Raw genomic sequence first — 14749 nt, forward strand, 5'->3', positions numbered from 1 at the left:
TCGGAGAAAAGGTGGCGGAACTCAAACCTGGCCACGCCCTCATCAAACCCTAGGACCGCCCCTTTAGAGAACAGGAATGCAAGTAAAATTTGGGAGGGGCTATTTCCGGTGTGGGAGGGGCTATTTCCGGTGCGGCCGGCCCGGAAAAAGGTGCCGGAACGCGGTTCCGCCGCGTTCCGGCTGAAAAAAAGCCCTGTACCTTACATTTACATACACACATGACTTCCAGGACTACACAGCTGTTGTCCTACTTCCCTGTTCTTGTTAAACCTACTACCGCATGTTTACTGGAACATGAACCCACCCAGTTCCTTATTCTTGTCCTGTTGCCTGGGTCACCATGTCAGTTCCCTGTTCTTGCTCTGACCACTTCTTCCCCTACACGTGTCATTGTAACAGGTTTACCCGTGAACAAAGCTCAGTTCCTCAATTCTCATACTTTCTTGTCCCTTATTCCGTTAAATGTGTGCTGATCACAATCTTTCACCATCTATTGCAAAGAACACTGTTCTCTCTGTGTTACATATTTCTCAGCCAGGCACAGCCCTTCATTTTTAATTACTTATTGAAAGATATATTTGAAGCATTAAGAAGTATTGATATATATATTTTCCCTTCCACAGGACAAACAACCCTCTGCCACGTTAAATTTAATGATAGTGATTTTCATTGGCTATGCAATAGCCTGGGTTCCTGATTGAATCACTATCTTGATTCTCAGACAGTGTTGTAAGTTATGAGCTTCTATTAATACAACAGTCCTTAGGGTCTTAGGGACTCCCCTTTAAATGAGCCTTTCATTTCTAGATGAAAAGGCATCATATTTTGTATAAGGAATCAGCAGTTATAGCCTGCAGCTGAAAATTAGGTACTGTATATCATATCTGCTCTGCAAAACTCTGCATCTTCTTACTGCTATCACTGATGATCTTACCTAGCCAAATAATGAAACATCTGCAAGCTAACAGCCAAGCTTAGAGAATCAAAGATTCCACAATTCAGTCCTGAGCTAAATATATTCTCTTCTATTGGGATGTATTTTAGCATTCTCTTTACTACTCCAAGATCCTTTGTTACAAGAGGCAATATATACAAAAATAAACATCAGTAAATAAATAAGCTGAATTCCAATTTATTTAGAAAGTTGTAAGTTGAAGAAAAGTCAACTTAGCGTTGAAAATAAATGGACAGCTTTCTGGTTTTTGGCTGTAATCCAATGCATACTTATTAGAATTGATTGATTTCCTAATAGAGCATGATTGATAGGTCCTACTTCTGAGAATTCATGAATATGGCTGAGCTTCATGAGAATGGTGTATAAGCAAACACATTATATATATATCTGTAACATGATTATTCCCTTTTTATCTTCTAAGGACTTCCAATAGTTTAAAAATAATAAATAGTTTGAAAAGAAAGAAGGTTTGAAGTAAGGTATTTATTACAGTAAAAATGCTTCTGTCATTTTACAATGTTGTATAACTATAGAAATGATCACTCTATAAAGGGAAAAGTATAACAAAGTATTAGAATACTCATGTGTATCTTCTGTATTCTTTTTAAAGGCTAGGGGGGAAAAAGCCAATTTTATAAGCCTGCCTAATGTGTTGCCTTTTTCATGCAAATTCCTATCATTTATGTTATATTTAAGTGTAATTTCTATTAAAGCCTAATTGGTCTCCCAGTCAATCTTCCATACATTTCCTCAGTGTAAGGTCTTCAGACCTGCTTTAGGCAGCCATCAGAAGCATATGCCTAAAAGCCTAAGATACTCGTATCCAAATCTGATTCAAAAATTAAAACAGAAGAGACAAAACTTTGAAGTTGGTCTTCGGCATTTTCCTTTTTGATAAAATACAATTATTTCTAAATATGGTTCTATAAATTATCAAAAGTAAATTTGACGAACTGTTTTTCTTTAACGGCAAGCCTTTAAATTTTATTTCAGAAATAAATGAACTACTGATTAAGGTTGCTAAAGTATAGGACCGGAACCTTGTATAGGTACAGTCATTATGAAATATCCAGTCATGAAAAAGAATTTTCTATGATAAAGTCTCTGAGTTCATTTTAATTTTCCAGAACTTAAAATATCCGAGCTATTCAGTTTTCCTTAAGTGTTTATCTTGCAATTATTTGGGAGAGGGTGAGGGATTATCCCAAATACTGTTCTCAATGTATCTCATTGAAATCTATGTAACTTCCAAGATACTTTTTAACTTCAGCCCTATAAATCACTTTTAGTGAATATTTATGTAGTTTAATAATGGTAATGATCAAAGAAAGTATTTAAAAACAATGATTATAACAGATGGAGAAATGACCTGAGTGGCATTATGTTAATGTGAACTGCAGAATATCCTTTAAGTAAGATAATAAAATCTGAGTCAAAAATGATGCAGACAAGAGAAGTAGATGACTTAAAATACTTTTGGCTCTGTAAAAATATGAAAAGTAATTTTCATTACATAGAAAGGAAGGAAGAAATGGATCATTTATAGATTTGATTATTTAATTTGCAGCTACTTATATCCTAGGGATAGTTAATGAAATAAGTGGTAAATAGTTAGTGGTAAATAAGCACTATAACAGGATATAAAAACATTTGTGTGATATCACCAATTGTACATATATTAATTATGATGACATTTGATATGACAGTTATTTCCTGTAATAGTATTTCAAGACTAAATAGTGAATATTTGAGCCCTTGTGGCGCAGTGGTTGGAATGCAGTATTGCAGGATAACTCTGCCCACAGCCTAAAGTTTGATCCTGATAGGGCTCAAGGTTGATTTAGTTCCATCCTTCCAAGGTCGATAAAATGAGGACCCAGATTGTTGGGAACAATATGTTGACATTGTAAACCGCTCAGAGAGTGCTATAAAGCAGGGGTCCCCAACCCCGGTCCATGGACCAGCACTGGGCCATGACATATCAGCAATCAGGCGGGTGAACAAGTGAAGCCCCATCCACAGGATGCAGGCAGCACAGGAAACCACACACCCCCTCTGGTCCACAGAAAAACCTCTCTCCACTTCCTTTTGGGTCCCTGGTGCCCAAAAGGTTGGGGGCCACTGCTATAAAGCCCTATGGAGTGGTAAATAAGTCTAAGTGCTATCTCTTTTCTATTGCTACATGTGTTTTATTTATTGTAATTACTATGTTGTAAATAACCCTTAATTTTAAAGCAAAATTTATAAAAGCCCATTCAGTTCAATAAAATATATTTCATTTCTAAGAAGGGCCTATAGAGAAATGTGCATATCCCTTTTTTCATCTGGTGAGTGACCTTTGGATAGAGACAAAGTATTAGTAATACTAGTAGGTAGTGATAGTAAAGAGGAAGACAATAAATACAGAGATGGTCCTGATGAATCTCTGGTGATATTGAAAGCTATAGAGAGTCATAGAGATGAACTTGAAGAAGCTATACAGTAACAGGTTATATTGTACACTACTCAAAGCCCCTTTTGAGAAAGATAGGCAGTTAAGAAATATCAAAGATAGATAGATGGATGGATGGATGGATGGATGGATAGATAGATAGATAGATAGATAGATAGATAGATAGATAGATAGATAGATAGATAGATAGATAGATAGATGGAAATGAAGAAAACATGAAAAAGAAGCTCAAACTGGTTCCACCTAAACTATTTGAGGTATAAAAAGGAAAAAGGGGGAAAAACAGGTTTTAAATGTTCTGTTATCACAGCTTACATCATTATTTCCCAACCTTCACCACTTGAAGATGCATGGACTTCAATGCCCAGTGTTCATGGCATTGAAGTCCATGCATCTTCAAGTGGCCACGGATGAGAAATGCTAACTTTTGTCATCCCAGCCCCACAGTCAACGTTTCCTGACCTAGATTACCTCCAAGGGCTGACAAAATCTTTACAGGCTTTATTTTTTGCATCCAATTTAAAGGCTAAATTCTTGTTACAATTTACAGAACCTCCAGAATGTCTATGTTGTGAGTTCTAGGAGCAAATAATGGCAGTGAAATTCATGTTCTCAAATGAAAAATTAAGCACTGGATATGAATCACAGCTAAAATGTGTACAAAAGTCGCAATTGCTTTTTTCAAGGAGACTTTGTGTTCAGATTTGGAAGTTGAATATTCCAGAATATCTTTTCAAAGAAAATCTTAGGTCTTTCCTGCTGTACATCTAAATGGGGACCAAATTGCCCTCAGTCTTTGTCAGGACCCATCTAACATTACTAAAATATTTTAAAGAAATTGATGGCTTAAATCTTGTTTACTAGTATCATTGGAAAGGAAAGAAAATCATGAAGCAAATGTGCTGCCCCATATTGTGCAGAGGGACTTAAATACTGTGAAATAGAAAAGATCTCTCACCGATTCTTACAGCAGGCTACTAGCTGAGCTTTAAAACTGGTCAGCATTCAAAAGTTTTTCCCTTGGTATCTTCCATTAAGAAAACTGATTATTTTCTATTATGGCTTTTTAGGCCAGGATTAAGGAAGGTATCCCCCAGTTTAGATTCCAAACTATATTATCATATTTCCACAAAATATCCAAGGAGCAGCATTTTTGTACATGTAGTCCAACATAGGCAGATGATTGACCACTTTATGGACTCTGAAGCAGGATGTGTACACTTTTGGGGGGGAAGGGCAAATGTATTCCCTTATACTAGTTTTCAAATGGGTATTCTTACTTTGTTGTTGTTGTTTTGTTTTTAATTACAAAGACATTTTAGACTGTCAGACTTTCTAGGCCTCATGCCAAGGTGAAGTTGTAAACTTAGCCTTGTATGGCTTTTAGTCAGATCCATGTTGTAACTTTAGATAGACCTCCAAATTTTAATTTTATTTTATTTACTTTGCTTTATATATTACTCTGAACCCTGATATATTAAATAGCTTACAACAAACTTAGCAATTAAAACTAGTTATATGATGGCTAATGACACTCAATCCGATGTGCCATATCTCGGGGATAGGATGGTCTTTACTCACCCTTGAATGACTTTCACAGCTCTTTGAAAGCTTAGAAAAAAGAGGTTAGTCCAAATATCTGAGGATCGGCAGTTTTAAAAGAGAGAATGGTTCCTTTATGCTTCACACAATGTATCACATATTTTACTATTGTTTTAAAATGAGGTTACAATACATTCACTACTATTGTTACTACTACTGCTGCTTTTACTCTATACCAAATTGCAATGGAGAGAATTTTTCAAAAAATCATAATCACAATGCAGTGTAGAAGTTCAGTGGTTTCTTTTCTTTTTTTTATAGGTAAATGTATATTTCTAGTGACTGGTAATTGAACACAATGAAATTACAATATTGTACATTTCTTATTCTATCCATGATATAGTAGCTATTTCATGGTTGGAAACTGAGTTCTAAACAGAAGCTGGGAGCAGGGAATAGTAGATTATTGCTTTATGTAGTCAACTCTGTTGAAGATTGAGAAATGCCATTTTTTCATAGGTATTATGAAATGTAATATGACCTTTTTTTAGGTAATAGTAAGTATGTACTCTTAATGTTCCATTTTTAGATTATTATTTTTAGAGTTCTTGGTACAGTGAAAATGCCTGGTGGAATCCATTTTTCAGTTATGGATATATTTTAACAAAATGATCTAGCTAAAGTTAAACATTTCAAAGGGATTCAGTGGTTTCAACAGAAAATTCAGATATAATAGGATGCCAAGTGTCCACTGCTTCCACTGACAAAACCATTCTTGTGTCACACATATTCAGCACATACTCACAGACCATTATACCTGAGCAAATTAAAAGTTACATTGATCAGAATGAATTTCCCTAAGGATTTTATAAGAGAGTGGCTTCAGGGGATCTGAACTGGATTGTTTGTCTGAACGTACATTTCCCCATTCTTTAGGGAAAGTTCTTCCTTATAGCATGAAAGCATTTTCACAAACAGCATGACTGGTATTTCACAGAGAAAGGTCACCTTGACTTCCTGTAATCCCACTATCATGCATTGAACTAATGTAGAAATATTTCTCATGTTAGCTCCTTTTCTCATTATTACCTTGGTGTTTTCTTTTAATTAAGCAGCTAAAGTGGCTTAACTATATTATAATCATTATATAATGATGGCTTCTTCTATTTTGTTCTTGTTCCCTCCACCCCCAGCTTCCTCAGGCTCAAAAGGTAAACTATTTTCAGTCAATAATTGAAGAAATCACCAACTCCTCACGCTTCTACAGTATCATCATGAAATTACTTTACAATGATGATCAGTGAAATGCTTAACAATGTCACCACTAATGAACTGGAGAGCATGACATTGTTTAAATTAGAGCAGGACTCTATGTATAGGCTCATCACCCACCGAGTTACAATTGAGACACAACATGAGAGTAATTTAAACCAAATGGAGATAGGGTGGACTACTGCTTTGTGCAAATAAAGGATGCATTTTGTTTTGATTTAGAAAAAAATGGGTAGCCTTAATCATTACAGAGAAGTCATTCAAAGGTATTTATTCTAGAGAAACAATTGAACTCATGACATAGCTATATTCTTTCACTGGTCCCCATTGTATTGTCTTCTCAACAGCCTCTGAGTGCATCTAACATACATTTTGTGCAGAAAAGTTTCCATGCAATGTGTTGGTATTATTAGTGTACAGCTTCTGCTTTGATATGGTCTGTTCCAGAGCTATCTCATAGCATTTCATGATCTCACAAATAATAATGGCGGCTGCTACAACATATCACTTGATGCCCATTGCAATTTTATGTGTAAATGTAATTGAGTTAAAAGTATAATAACAAATGCCTCAAAGTGGAATGCCATCATATAATTAGGGAACCATTTTTAGCTCTCAAGGATCTCCAGTAATACGGTAATACAATAATCTCTATTTTTAAACTTATTCTTGAAAGATATGATTTCAGTTGTTGGAGTCTGAAGGCCTTTCAGTCTATTTGCCTAGTTTGATTTCTTTTTTCTCTATTTTTGAACTAAACCCTCCCACCCCACCCATTCTTCTCTCCTGATCTTGCAATCTCTTTTCCATGAATGTGGACAATAAAACACACACACTGTCTGGATAGATAGATTTAGCAATAACATTTTCTATATTTAACCTAGAAAGAAGCAAGAATGGTTTTATCTGGGTATTATTATTTCCTTAAAACATTTATAGTAGGGAAGTGTCTTGATTTGATGGGGATTGTGTTTAATAATGTTTAATATTTTCTTTACTGGCTATATTTCTTACAAATAGTTTCTGACTATTCTTCTCATTGTACAAAAAAGAAAATTTCTACTTTTTTACTGAGGAAATAGCCATGGCTGAAGAAATTTTAATGAAAAAATCCTATGTTATAGAGAATTATTCAGCATCTTATACTTTTTTAAAAAAAAATCACAGAGTCTCTTGAAAATTTTAATCGTCTTTTAAGCGAGCCTCATTCACAGTGATTTACTATGAAACTGAATAGTGACAAAGCAAAAGTTTGCTAAATATTCTCTTTCATGTTGCAAGTAAGATGTCTTTCATGGTCACAATTTTGAAATACAGTAGCTATGGTGGTAGACTTGAAAAGTTAATGTTCTTAAAGTTATTCTGGTATTAAATCTTACTACATGCGATAGATACAACATTTTCCATTGTAATATTTGCACAAGAGTTTTATAGTTTTTAAGCATATTATCACAGGTTCAGGAATTCTGGCTTAGAATTCTAAAACTAAAGAGATACACCCATTTCCTACTTGAATCCCTTATGTTCAGTTTCTTAATGACCCAGCTAAATGCCAGGATCGCCACTCGAAAATCTGAAATACGTTTTAAGCATGTATATGAACTCTTTTTCAAAATATTAGGAAAATATAACTATGCCTTCATTTTGAGAAATGATCTCCAAGTCACTTAATACAATTTGTAGGTAGGGATATTCCTCATTTTGATAAGAAAATAAAGGGCAGTATGAAAAATGAAATAAATTATATGTTTGACTGTAAACAGCAGCATAGGCTTCCTTGCAATATTACAAAATATTAAGGTTTAACACATTTTCCTCATCAGTCAGGTTTCTTTTCTTGGACTTGGTACAGTCTTTACACTTTTAAAAAATTTTCCTCAATTACTTTCCATATTAAGTTTTTGTTTTTGCAGCAGTCTGTCATGGTTCTGACAGATGAAACTCTTCAAAAGAACCTAGAGGCATTGTTTACCTTAAAGAATCTTTTATTTGAGAAACAAAGTATCGGCACTACATAGTTAAAGCCAAAAACAGAATTCTCCTCCCCTTAGCACAAAGTAGTAAAGCACAATTCCTTTCTCCAATTAACAGTCATAAATCACATTCCCCAATTAACTTGAAGCACAGGCTTTTTCCTCCAGCTTTCCAGCCCACCAAATCTTTATCAACTCTGGGCGCAATAATCTTAGATTCCCACAGCTGAGTTATTATTGTTATAACTAGCTAGACTCTCATCCACATTCCCCCTCCCAGCATCAACAAACTCTAAAAGTGATAGAGAAAAGATGGCTACATTTCCATCTGTTGTCAAAGCAAGAACATCCAATGACACGGTCATTTTTAATTTTTAGCACATTCTTTGGGCTTAAAATATAATATTGATTCCAATCATTCCTAAGCTAGCTGCCACTCTTCCCTATGCTGCAGTCAAGAGGTACTAATGAGTTTCAGCTCCCCACACCTCTCATCCAAGCCATTGGTAGAAGAGTTAATGGAACCATATTTGAAGGGTCCGAGGCTTCCTTCTCTGCATTAACTAAACAAACAAAATGCTTTGTTAGTATTAATGTATGCATATTTTTCAAAGCACTAATATTTCCTCAGTGCATTAGCAAAAATATATTTCTTAATTAAGAATATACTTCTAGGCATAACACTTAGAACTGCATCTAACTTCCATGTCTTTTACAGTACTTCCTAAAAATGTCCATGCTGAATATATCTCTGACAGTGGAGCCATTTAATGCAAGATTCCTACAAATATTCTTTGTGTAATATAAAAACCTGCTAGGACTAATCAAATACTGTCCAAATGAAATACACACGTAGTGTGGGCAAGGGGAACAGCTTCTTTGGATCATGGAGTTACAAGACAGTCCTCATAAAGAAAGATTTGATTGAACTACATTATCACCATCAGATCTATTATCAAGGAAAAGTAACTGCTGGTTAGCTGAGATGAATATGATACAAAACCATGAGTGGAAATGGTTGGTTGGATAAGACTGCATTTTCTTCATTTTTAATCTTACAAATATAACATTCAGATTTTTGCCCAACCAAGTGGAGAAGCTTTCAAATCCATCTGGCATTTTGAAGAAGTTCACTGCACAGGTTGATGCATTCTTTATGAATGACTGAGTCAACACAAGTGTATGTTTTCCCATATGGTGGCTGAATATGTGCTATAGTTTGCTTGAATCTGTATAGCAGTGTTTCTCAATCTTGGCAACTATGTGGACTTCAGCTCCCAGAATTCTCCAGCCAGCCATGCTGTGATTCTCTTTGCATATAAATAGTCATTACTGCAACAAGCAGTATTCTTTCTCTATTACTATTAGCCGTAGTCTCTGAAAATAGCAGCCTTACAGTTAAAGAGAATGGTGTTTTAAATAACTTATATTTTCTGACCTTTAATTGCTGCATATTCATTCCGAAGAATATATTTAAATTTGCCATATTGAACTTTTCTTGTGGTTACATATAGTACATATAACATGCAATGATGAAATATTAGTGCTTCTCAGAGGAAAGCAAGGCAAATTAGAAATACTGTATGATAAATTCAAATATAAAACCTGCAGCAAAATAACTTTAAAGCTATGAAAATACTGAAAATGAGCATGTACAAATCATCGAAGATCTGATTTTAATTAGTGAATTGATTCAAAGGGTTGATTCAATTTGAAGAGCCATGTCTATAGTATTTGATTTGAATTAATGGTAAGAAAAATATGTGTATACATGTGCAAAAGTCCATTAAATCTTCTAATGGGTTCCAAGCCACCTGATTTGATGTAATGCATCCAACTGATTCAGCTGTTTGATCTAAAGGTTTGATTCAAAGCAGCAATTCAGTCCCTTTGCCTTTGAACAATTTTTCACAATCCTACTAAAATGATTTCTACTTTTTTTCAGTTTACAGTTTTTATTAGTAATATAATATAAAATACAAAAATACAAAAGCAAATAATAGGAAAAATAAGAGAGGGAAAGGGGAAAGGAGAAGTGTAGGGGAAAAAAAAGGTGTTGACTTCCAGCTCCCTCTGGTTCAGTAGAATAAAACAGTTACATCAAACCTCAACTTTTTACTTTTACATAATAGTATAAACTAGCCATTTCTATAACAAGAGATCCATCTAATTCACGCCGAAACCTGGCAATGGGGAAAAAGTCGTGATACGTTGCGTGACGTCACATGAAATCGCGAGTTTGACGTGCTTGATCTAATCAATAAAGCCCAAAATCAAAGTTTTGGTTTTTTCCACCTCAAGCACAAAGTCCACAAGCGGGTTTCCAAATAGAAATAAAAGTACTTATGTGTTTTTTTATTTGATCAAAGCAGTCAATTTAGCAATCTCTGCCTATTCCATCAACTTTTGCAGCCATTCATTCATTGTGGGGATCGAAATGTCCTTCCATTTTTGTGCATAAAGTAGTCTTGCTGCCGTCAACATATATAACATGAAAATTCCCAAAAAATTTCCCAAGTCTCTACTTTTTTTTTTTTTTTTGCATGGCACTCAGTTTCTAGCCTGCCCTCATCAAAGATATTTATTGGTACCTATTCTAGGATTAACTTAAGTGGGGACAATCTACTGCAGACTGAATCATAATCAAAATGGTCAACATTTCTGTGGCCACCTCCTTCTTGTGTTTGTTTGTTTGTTGCAAGGCCACCTGGAGATTACGTCCTTGAGTTTAAAGTACAGTCTGGTAAATATGGAAGGAGACATCTAACCTGCCTCCAAGTCATTTATGTAGGCCTCCAAGTCATGCTCTATAGGTTAAAAACTTGCATTTTAAATAAAATTCATTTGGAAACAGACAAACTGCTAGTGCAGATGTCAAAAAATATATAATGTGATTAAAACAGACATCTAGCAACCATATTGTGGACTCAATGGGATTTTTAAAGGCAGAACCACATATACCGAGACATGGCATGGCAGTTATCCAGATGGGAGATTTTTAGAACATAAATTGTTAAATAGTTGCCTTTGTTTGGGAACAGTCATTATACAACTAAAACTATCACTGCTCATCTTCTAACAGAACTAGATCCAAAAAGCATTCTCAGCTACATATCTGAAAGTTTATTAGAAGTTCATTACTTCAGAACAATAATCACTACTTAAGAGGACAGCTGAACCACTTACATTCAGTTATTTGCATCTGGTTTAGATTAAGTTATTTTCAGGAATCTAGAACTCTCTTTCTTTTATACATCTTTCAGTTTCCTCCAGATTCAGAGATAGTTCCCTATTAGTGATCAACCAAGAAAGGAAAAATAACTCAACTTGTTTGGTTATAAATAATAAAAAAACGTTATGATTCAATTTTGTATACTGGTCAATAGAACCTCAAAAAAACCACCCCTCCCATAATATACCAGATTTGTCAGACTGTAACAAATTTATTTTCGCTTTAGCTATCGTCATGATTATGTTAGTTACTGTGTATGGATTGCCAATCTCTCAGTGGCTTTTCTATACATATGACATGTAAATATTCTGGTAATATTTAAGCATAATTAAACAAATAGCAGTACAATTGTTATTTTTTAAAATTATGACTATCAATTACCATTCAGAACATTTTCATGAACTTGGGGCAGACTTCCAATCTTAGAATTACCTGTTATTTCATGTGTAGTGAGATAGATAGATAGATAGATAGATAGATAGATAGATAGATAGATAGATAGATAGATTGATTTTATAAGTAGTTTATAAAATAAACAATATATTTTTTGCAGTAAAAAAGAAAGCAGACCCCAGTTTTGTTTTTTGAAATGGATGTTAGAATATAGCATGAAACACTGCACACAGTGGGGTGTTATTAGAGGGAACATGTTATACAGTTTTGCATGTGGAGTGGCACATTTCAAAATGGTTATATTAATAATAAACCATCCAAATTAGGAATTATGTCCAGATCAATTTAAAATATAATAATGAATTAGCAAGATATGAAATATCTGGTCTCTTCCTTGATGTTTCCCTGGGGGGAGGGGGGATGATTTATTTAGAGTAAATAAATCATTTTATTTGTTTGTGGACTTTGTGGATATGAATTAGCACACTTGATTCCTCTTCTGCCGTGTCTCTTAGATGTAAGTATTCCTCTATAACAGCCCACTAAAGTATTGTTTTACATGATTTGTGGAAACAGCAAGCTTCAAGATGTGTTCACTTATTCCTATTGTGAGGTATTTTGTGCTGATCCTCTATAAAACTGGAGAGACTATTGTATCTATTACACATCTTAATGAAAGAGAACTCACCTTAAGAAAATTATTTTGCTCTGTTTGAAAATATTGTTTTTTCCCTTTCTTAAATGTTTTAAGAACACGATTTGGGTAATAACTGTTCACTTAAAGTTTTCAGAAGTTCCCTTTTCTTTTCTTTGAGCACAGTATGCTGTCATTTTATCCTAATACAATTCTGCTTTGAAAAATCTAGGCACACCATTCATCATTATTTGCTTCATTTCATTTTTTTTTCATTCTTCAAGGTGTTGTATTACATAAAGAATGGAAAATTTACAGTCTTGTTCATCTCATGAAATGCATTGGGAGAAATGTTAGACATTTTATTAAAGTTAACTAAGAAGCTAAATCGAATCAAATGAAATTCAGAAGAAAAAAATGCTACAATACAGTGATTGATTGGTATATGATTTTTTTTCCCTTTTTGAAGTGCTGCTTATTTATATCTCTTGGTTGTACATAAAAACCTTCTTTGAACATTCAAGGTAGAATACGTGTGTGTGGAGCGCTGCATCTTCATTATGCCTTCTAGTTTCACACTTGACTTCAACCTGTATAGATGCAGACCTGCAACACTGAATGAACAATTTATGATTTAAGAACACTGACTTCCCCTTTGAACGTCCCTTTGATCAACACAATGTTGTTGGATTCATTCAGAGAACAGCCCATTTTATACAGGTAGCCCTCAATGACCAGTTGCGACTGGGATTGTCATTGTAGGTCATAAAGCAAAACATCATGTGACTGCACCGATTTACAACAGCAGTCCTGGCACTCACTGTTATGGTTCCTAACCAATACTCAAAGCTTATTAACAAATACCCATTCCAAGCCAAGCCATTCCGGGCTAGGTCTTACCCAGCCCTGAGTCTCAGTAAAGTAAGAGTATCTTCAACTTCCTACCCACCTATAACCCCAACTCTACCCTTTGCCCTGAACCCTGCCCTGTGGGACAGCAAGCAACCCCAGAATCATGCTTTATGCTTGCACTGATTTATGATGGCAAACCCAGTCCCAATTATGATTGTAAATCAAGTGGGGGGAGTTGAAGTGCCCCTGCAGTTGTAAGTGCATGTGGGATGCCAAGCATCTGAATATTGATTATGTGACCGCAAGGGAACTGCCATTGCCATATCTTTGGGCATAGGTTGTACTTTTTTCAGCACTGTCATAACTTTGAATGGCTGCCAAATGAATGGTCATAAATTGAGGACTACCTGTATGAACAGAATTGCCATTCTTAGGAACAATGGGAATCTACTCTGAAGCCATTCTGATGGCTCTAAGCTTTACACATAGTTTCTAAGAATGATGAGAAGGACAACTAGTTTGGATTCATTACTTTTTTCTGAATGCTTTCCCCAAATTTTTCATGGCTATAAAAACTGGGTGGTTTTTTTTACTGTTTGTACTAGTTTAAAATATTTTTTAATGTTCCTATTCCTATTGTATTTTTATTCTTTCTTCTGGCTTTATTACCTACATATTCCAAAAATTAGTTGGAGTATAACAAGTGACCAATGACAAGATGCTGTAAGGGAACATAGTCCTGGCAGTGAAGCTGACAGTTGACACAACTTGTTTACACATGAAATAGCTCTTCTTTAGTGCAAATTTGGAGTACTTCAAGGGTGTGCTTGAAGTCTTGCTCATGGGTTCTTAGGTTACTGATTACAAAACGTTTTCATCACAAGGTCAGACCTGAAGTTTGATTAAGTGATTCAGAATGTAGGCTAATTTAACTTGGACAGATTTATAAGCTGCCTAATCAAACTTGGGGCTGAATCCAAAATGAGTTTCAGGAATCCAGTGTTTTGCCTTTCACATTTAGTTTTCTTTTTGTTGTTATTTTGAATAGAATTGGCTAATGTTTGTTAGCACTGTAGAATTTTTTAAGATTTAAAACCTACCAAATGTCAGAAACATAGGTGCAGACTTTCTGGTGTTGGCTTTTTAATCTTTTAATCTTCTAAAAAAGAGGGGAATGTCTATAGGCTTTTTTCTTTGTTAAAATAAAAATGTAAAATATTTCTTGATACAGATTTTCCTTTCAAGAGGGTACATTTCAGACAGATAGGAACAGGGGAATTTTACAAGGAGAGATCCTAGAAATTATCCTACAGTACCACTATGGTTGGCTTAGGAAATTCTGTAGACATGCTAGAGATGTCCCTAAGTTTCAGACTCTGATGCTGCTGCTTTGGGAGTTGGAATGAAACATTTTCCCACCATTGCCTCCTGTGACTATGTAACG

The 14749-nt window shown here is 34.8% G+C and overlaps 1 protein-coding gene across 1 annotated transcript in view; it reads left to right on the forward strand.

Moving 5' to 3' along the window:
- The window catches only part of CACNA2D3 (calcium voltage-gated channel auxiliary subunit alpha2delta 3), a gene marked incomplete at both ends in the record, with an annotated part of 192087 nt that overhangs the window by 144536 nt on the left and 32802 nt on the right, over positions 1–14749 (forward strand). Inside the window, one exon of the mRNA XM_015818165.1 lies at positions 6143–6160. Within this exon, the coding sequence (XP_015673651.1) occupies positions 6143–6160 (18 nt within the window). The remainder of the gene's footprint in view (positions 1–6142; positions 6161–14749) is intronic.

This window comes from Protobothrops mucrosquamatus, unplaced genomic scaffold, assembly GCF_001527695.2.
Source record: "Protobothrops mucrosquamatus isolate PMUCROS unplaced genomic scaffold, P.Mucros_1.0 scaffold690, whole genome shotgun sequence".
Classification (NCBI taxonomy): domain Eukaryota; kingdom Metazoa; phylum Chordata; class Lepidosauria; order Squamata; family Viperidae; genus Protobothrops; species Protobothrops mucrosquamatus.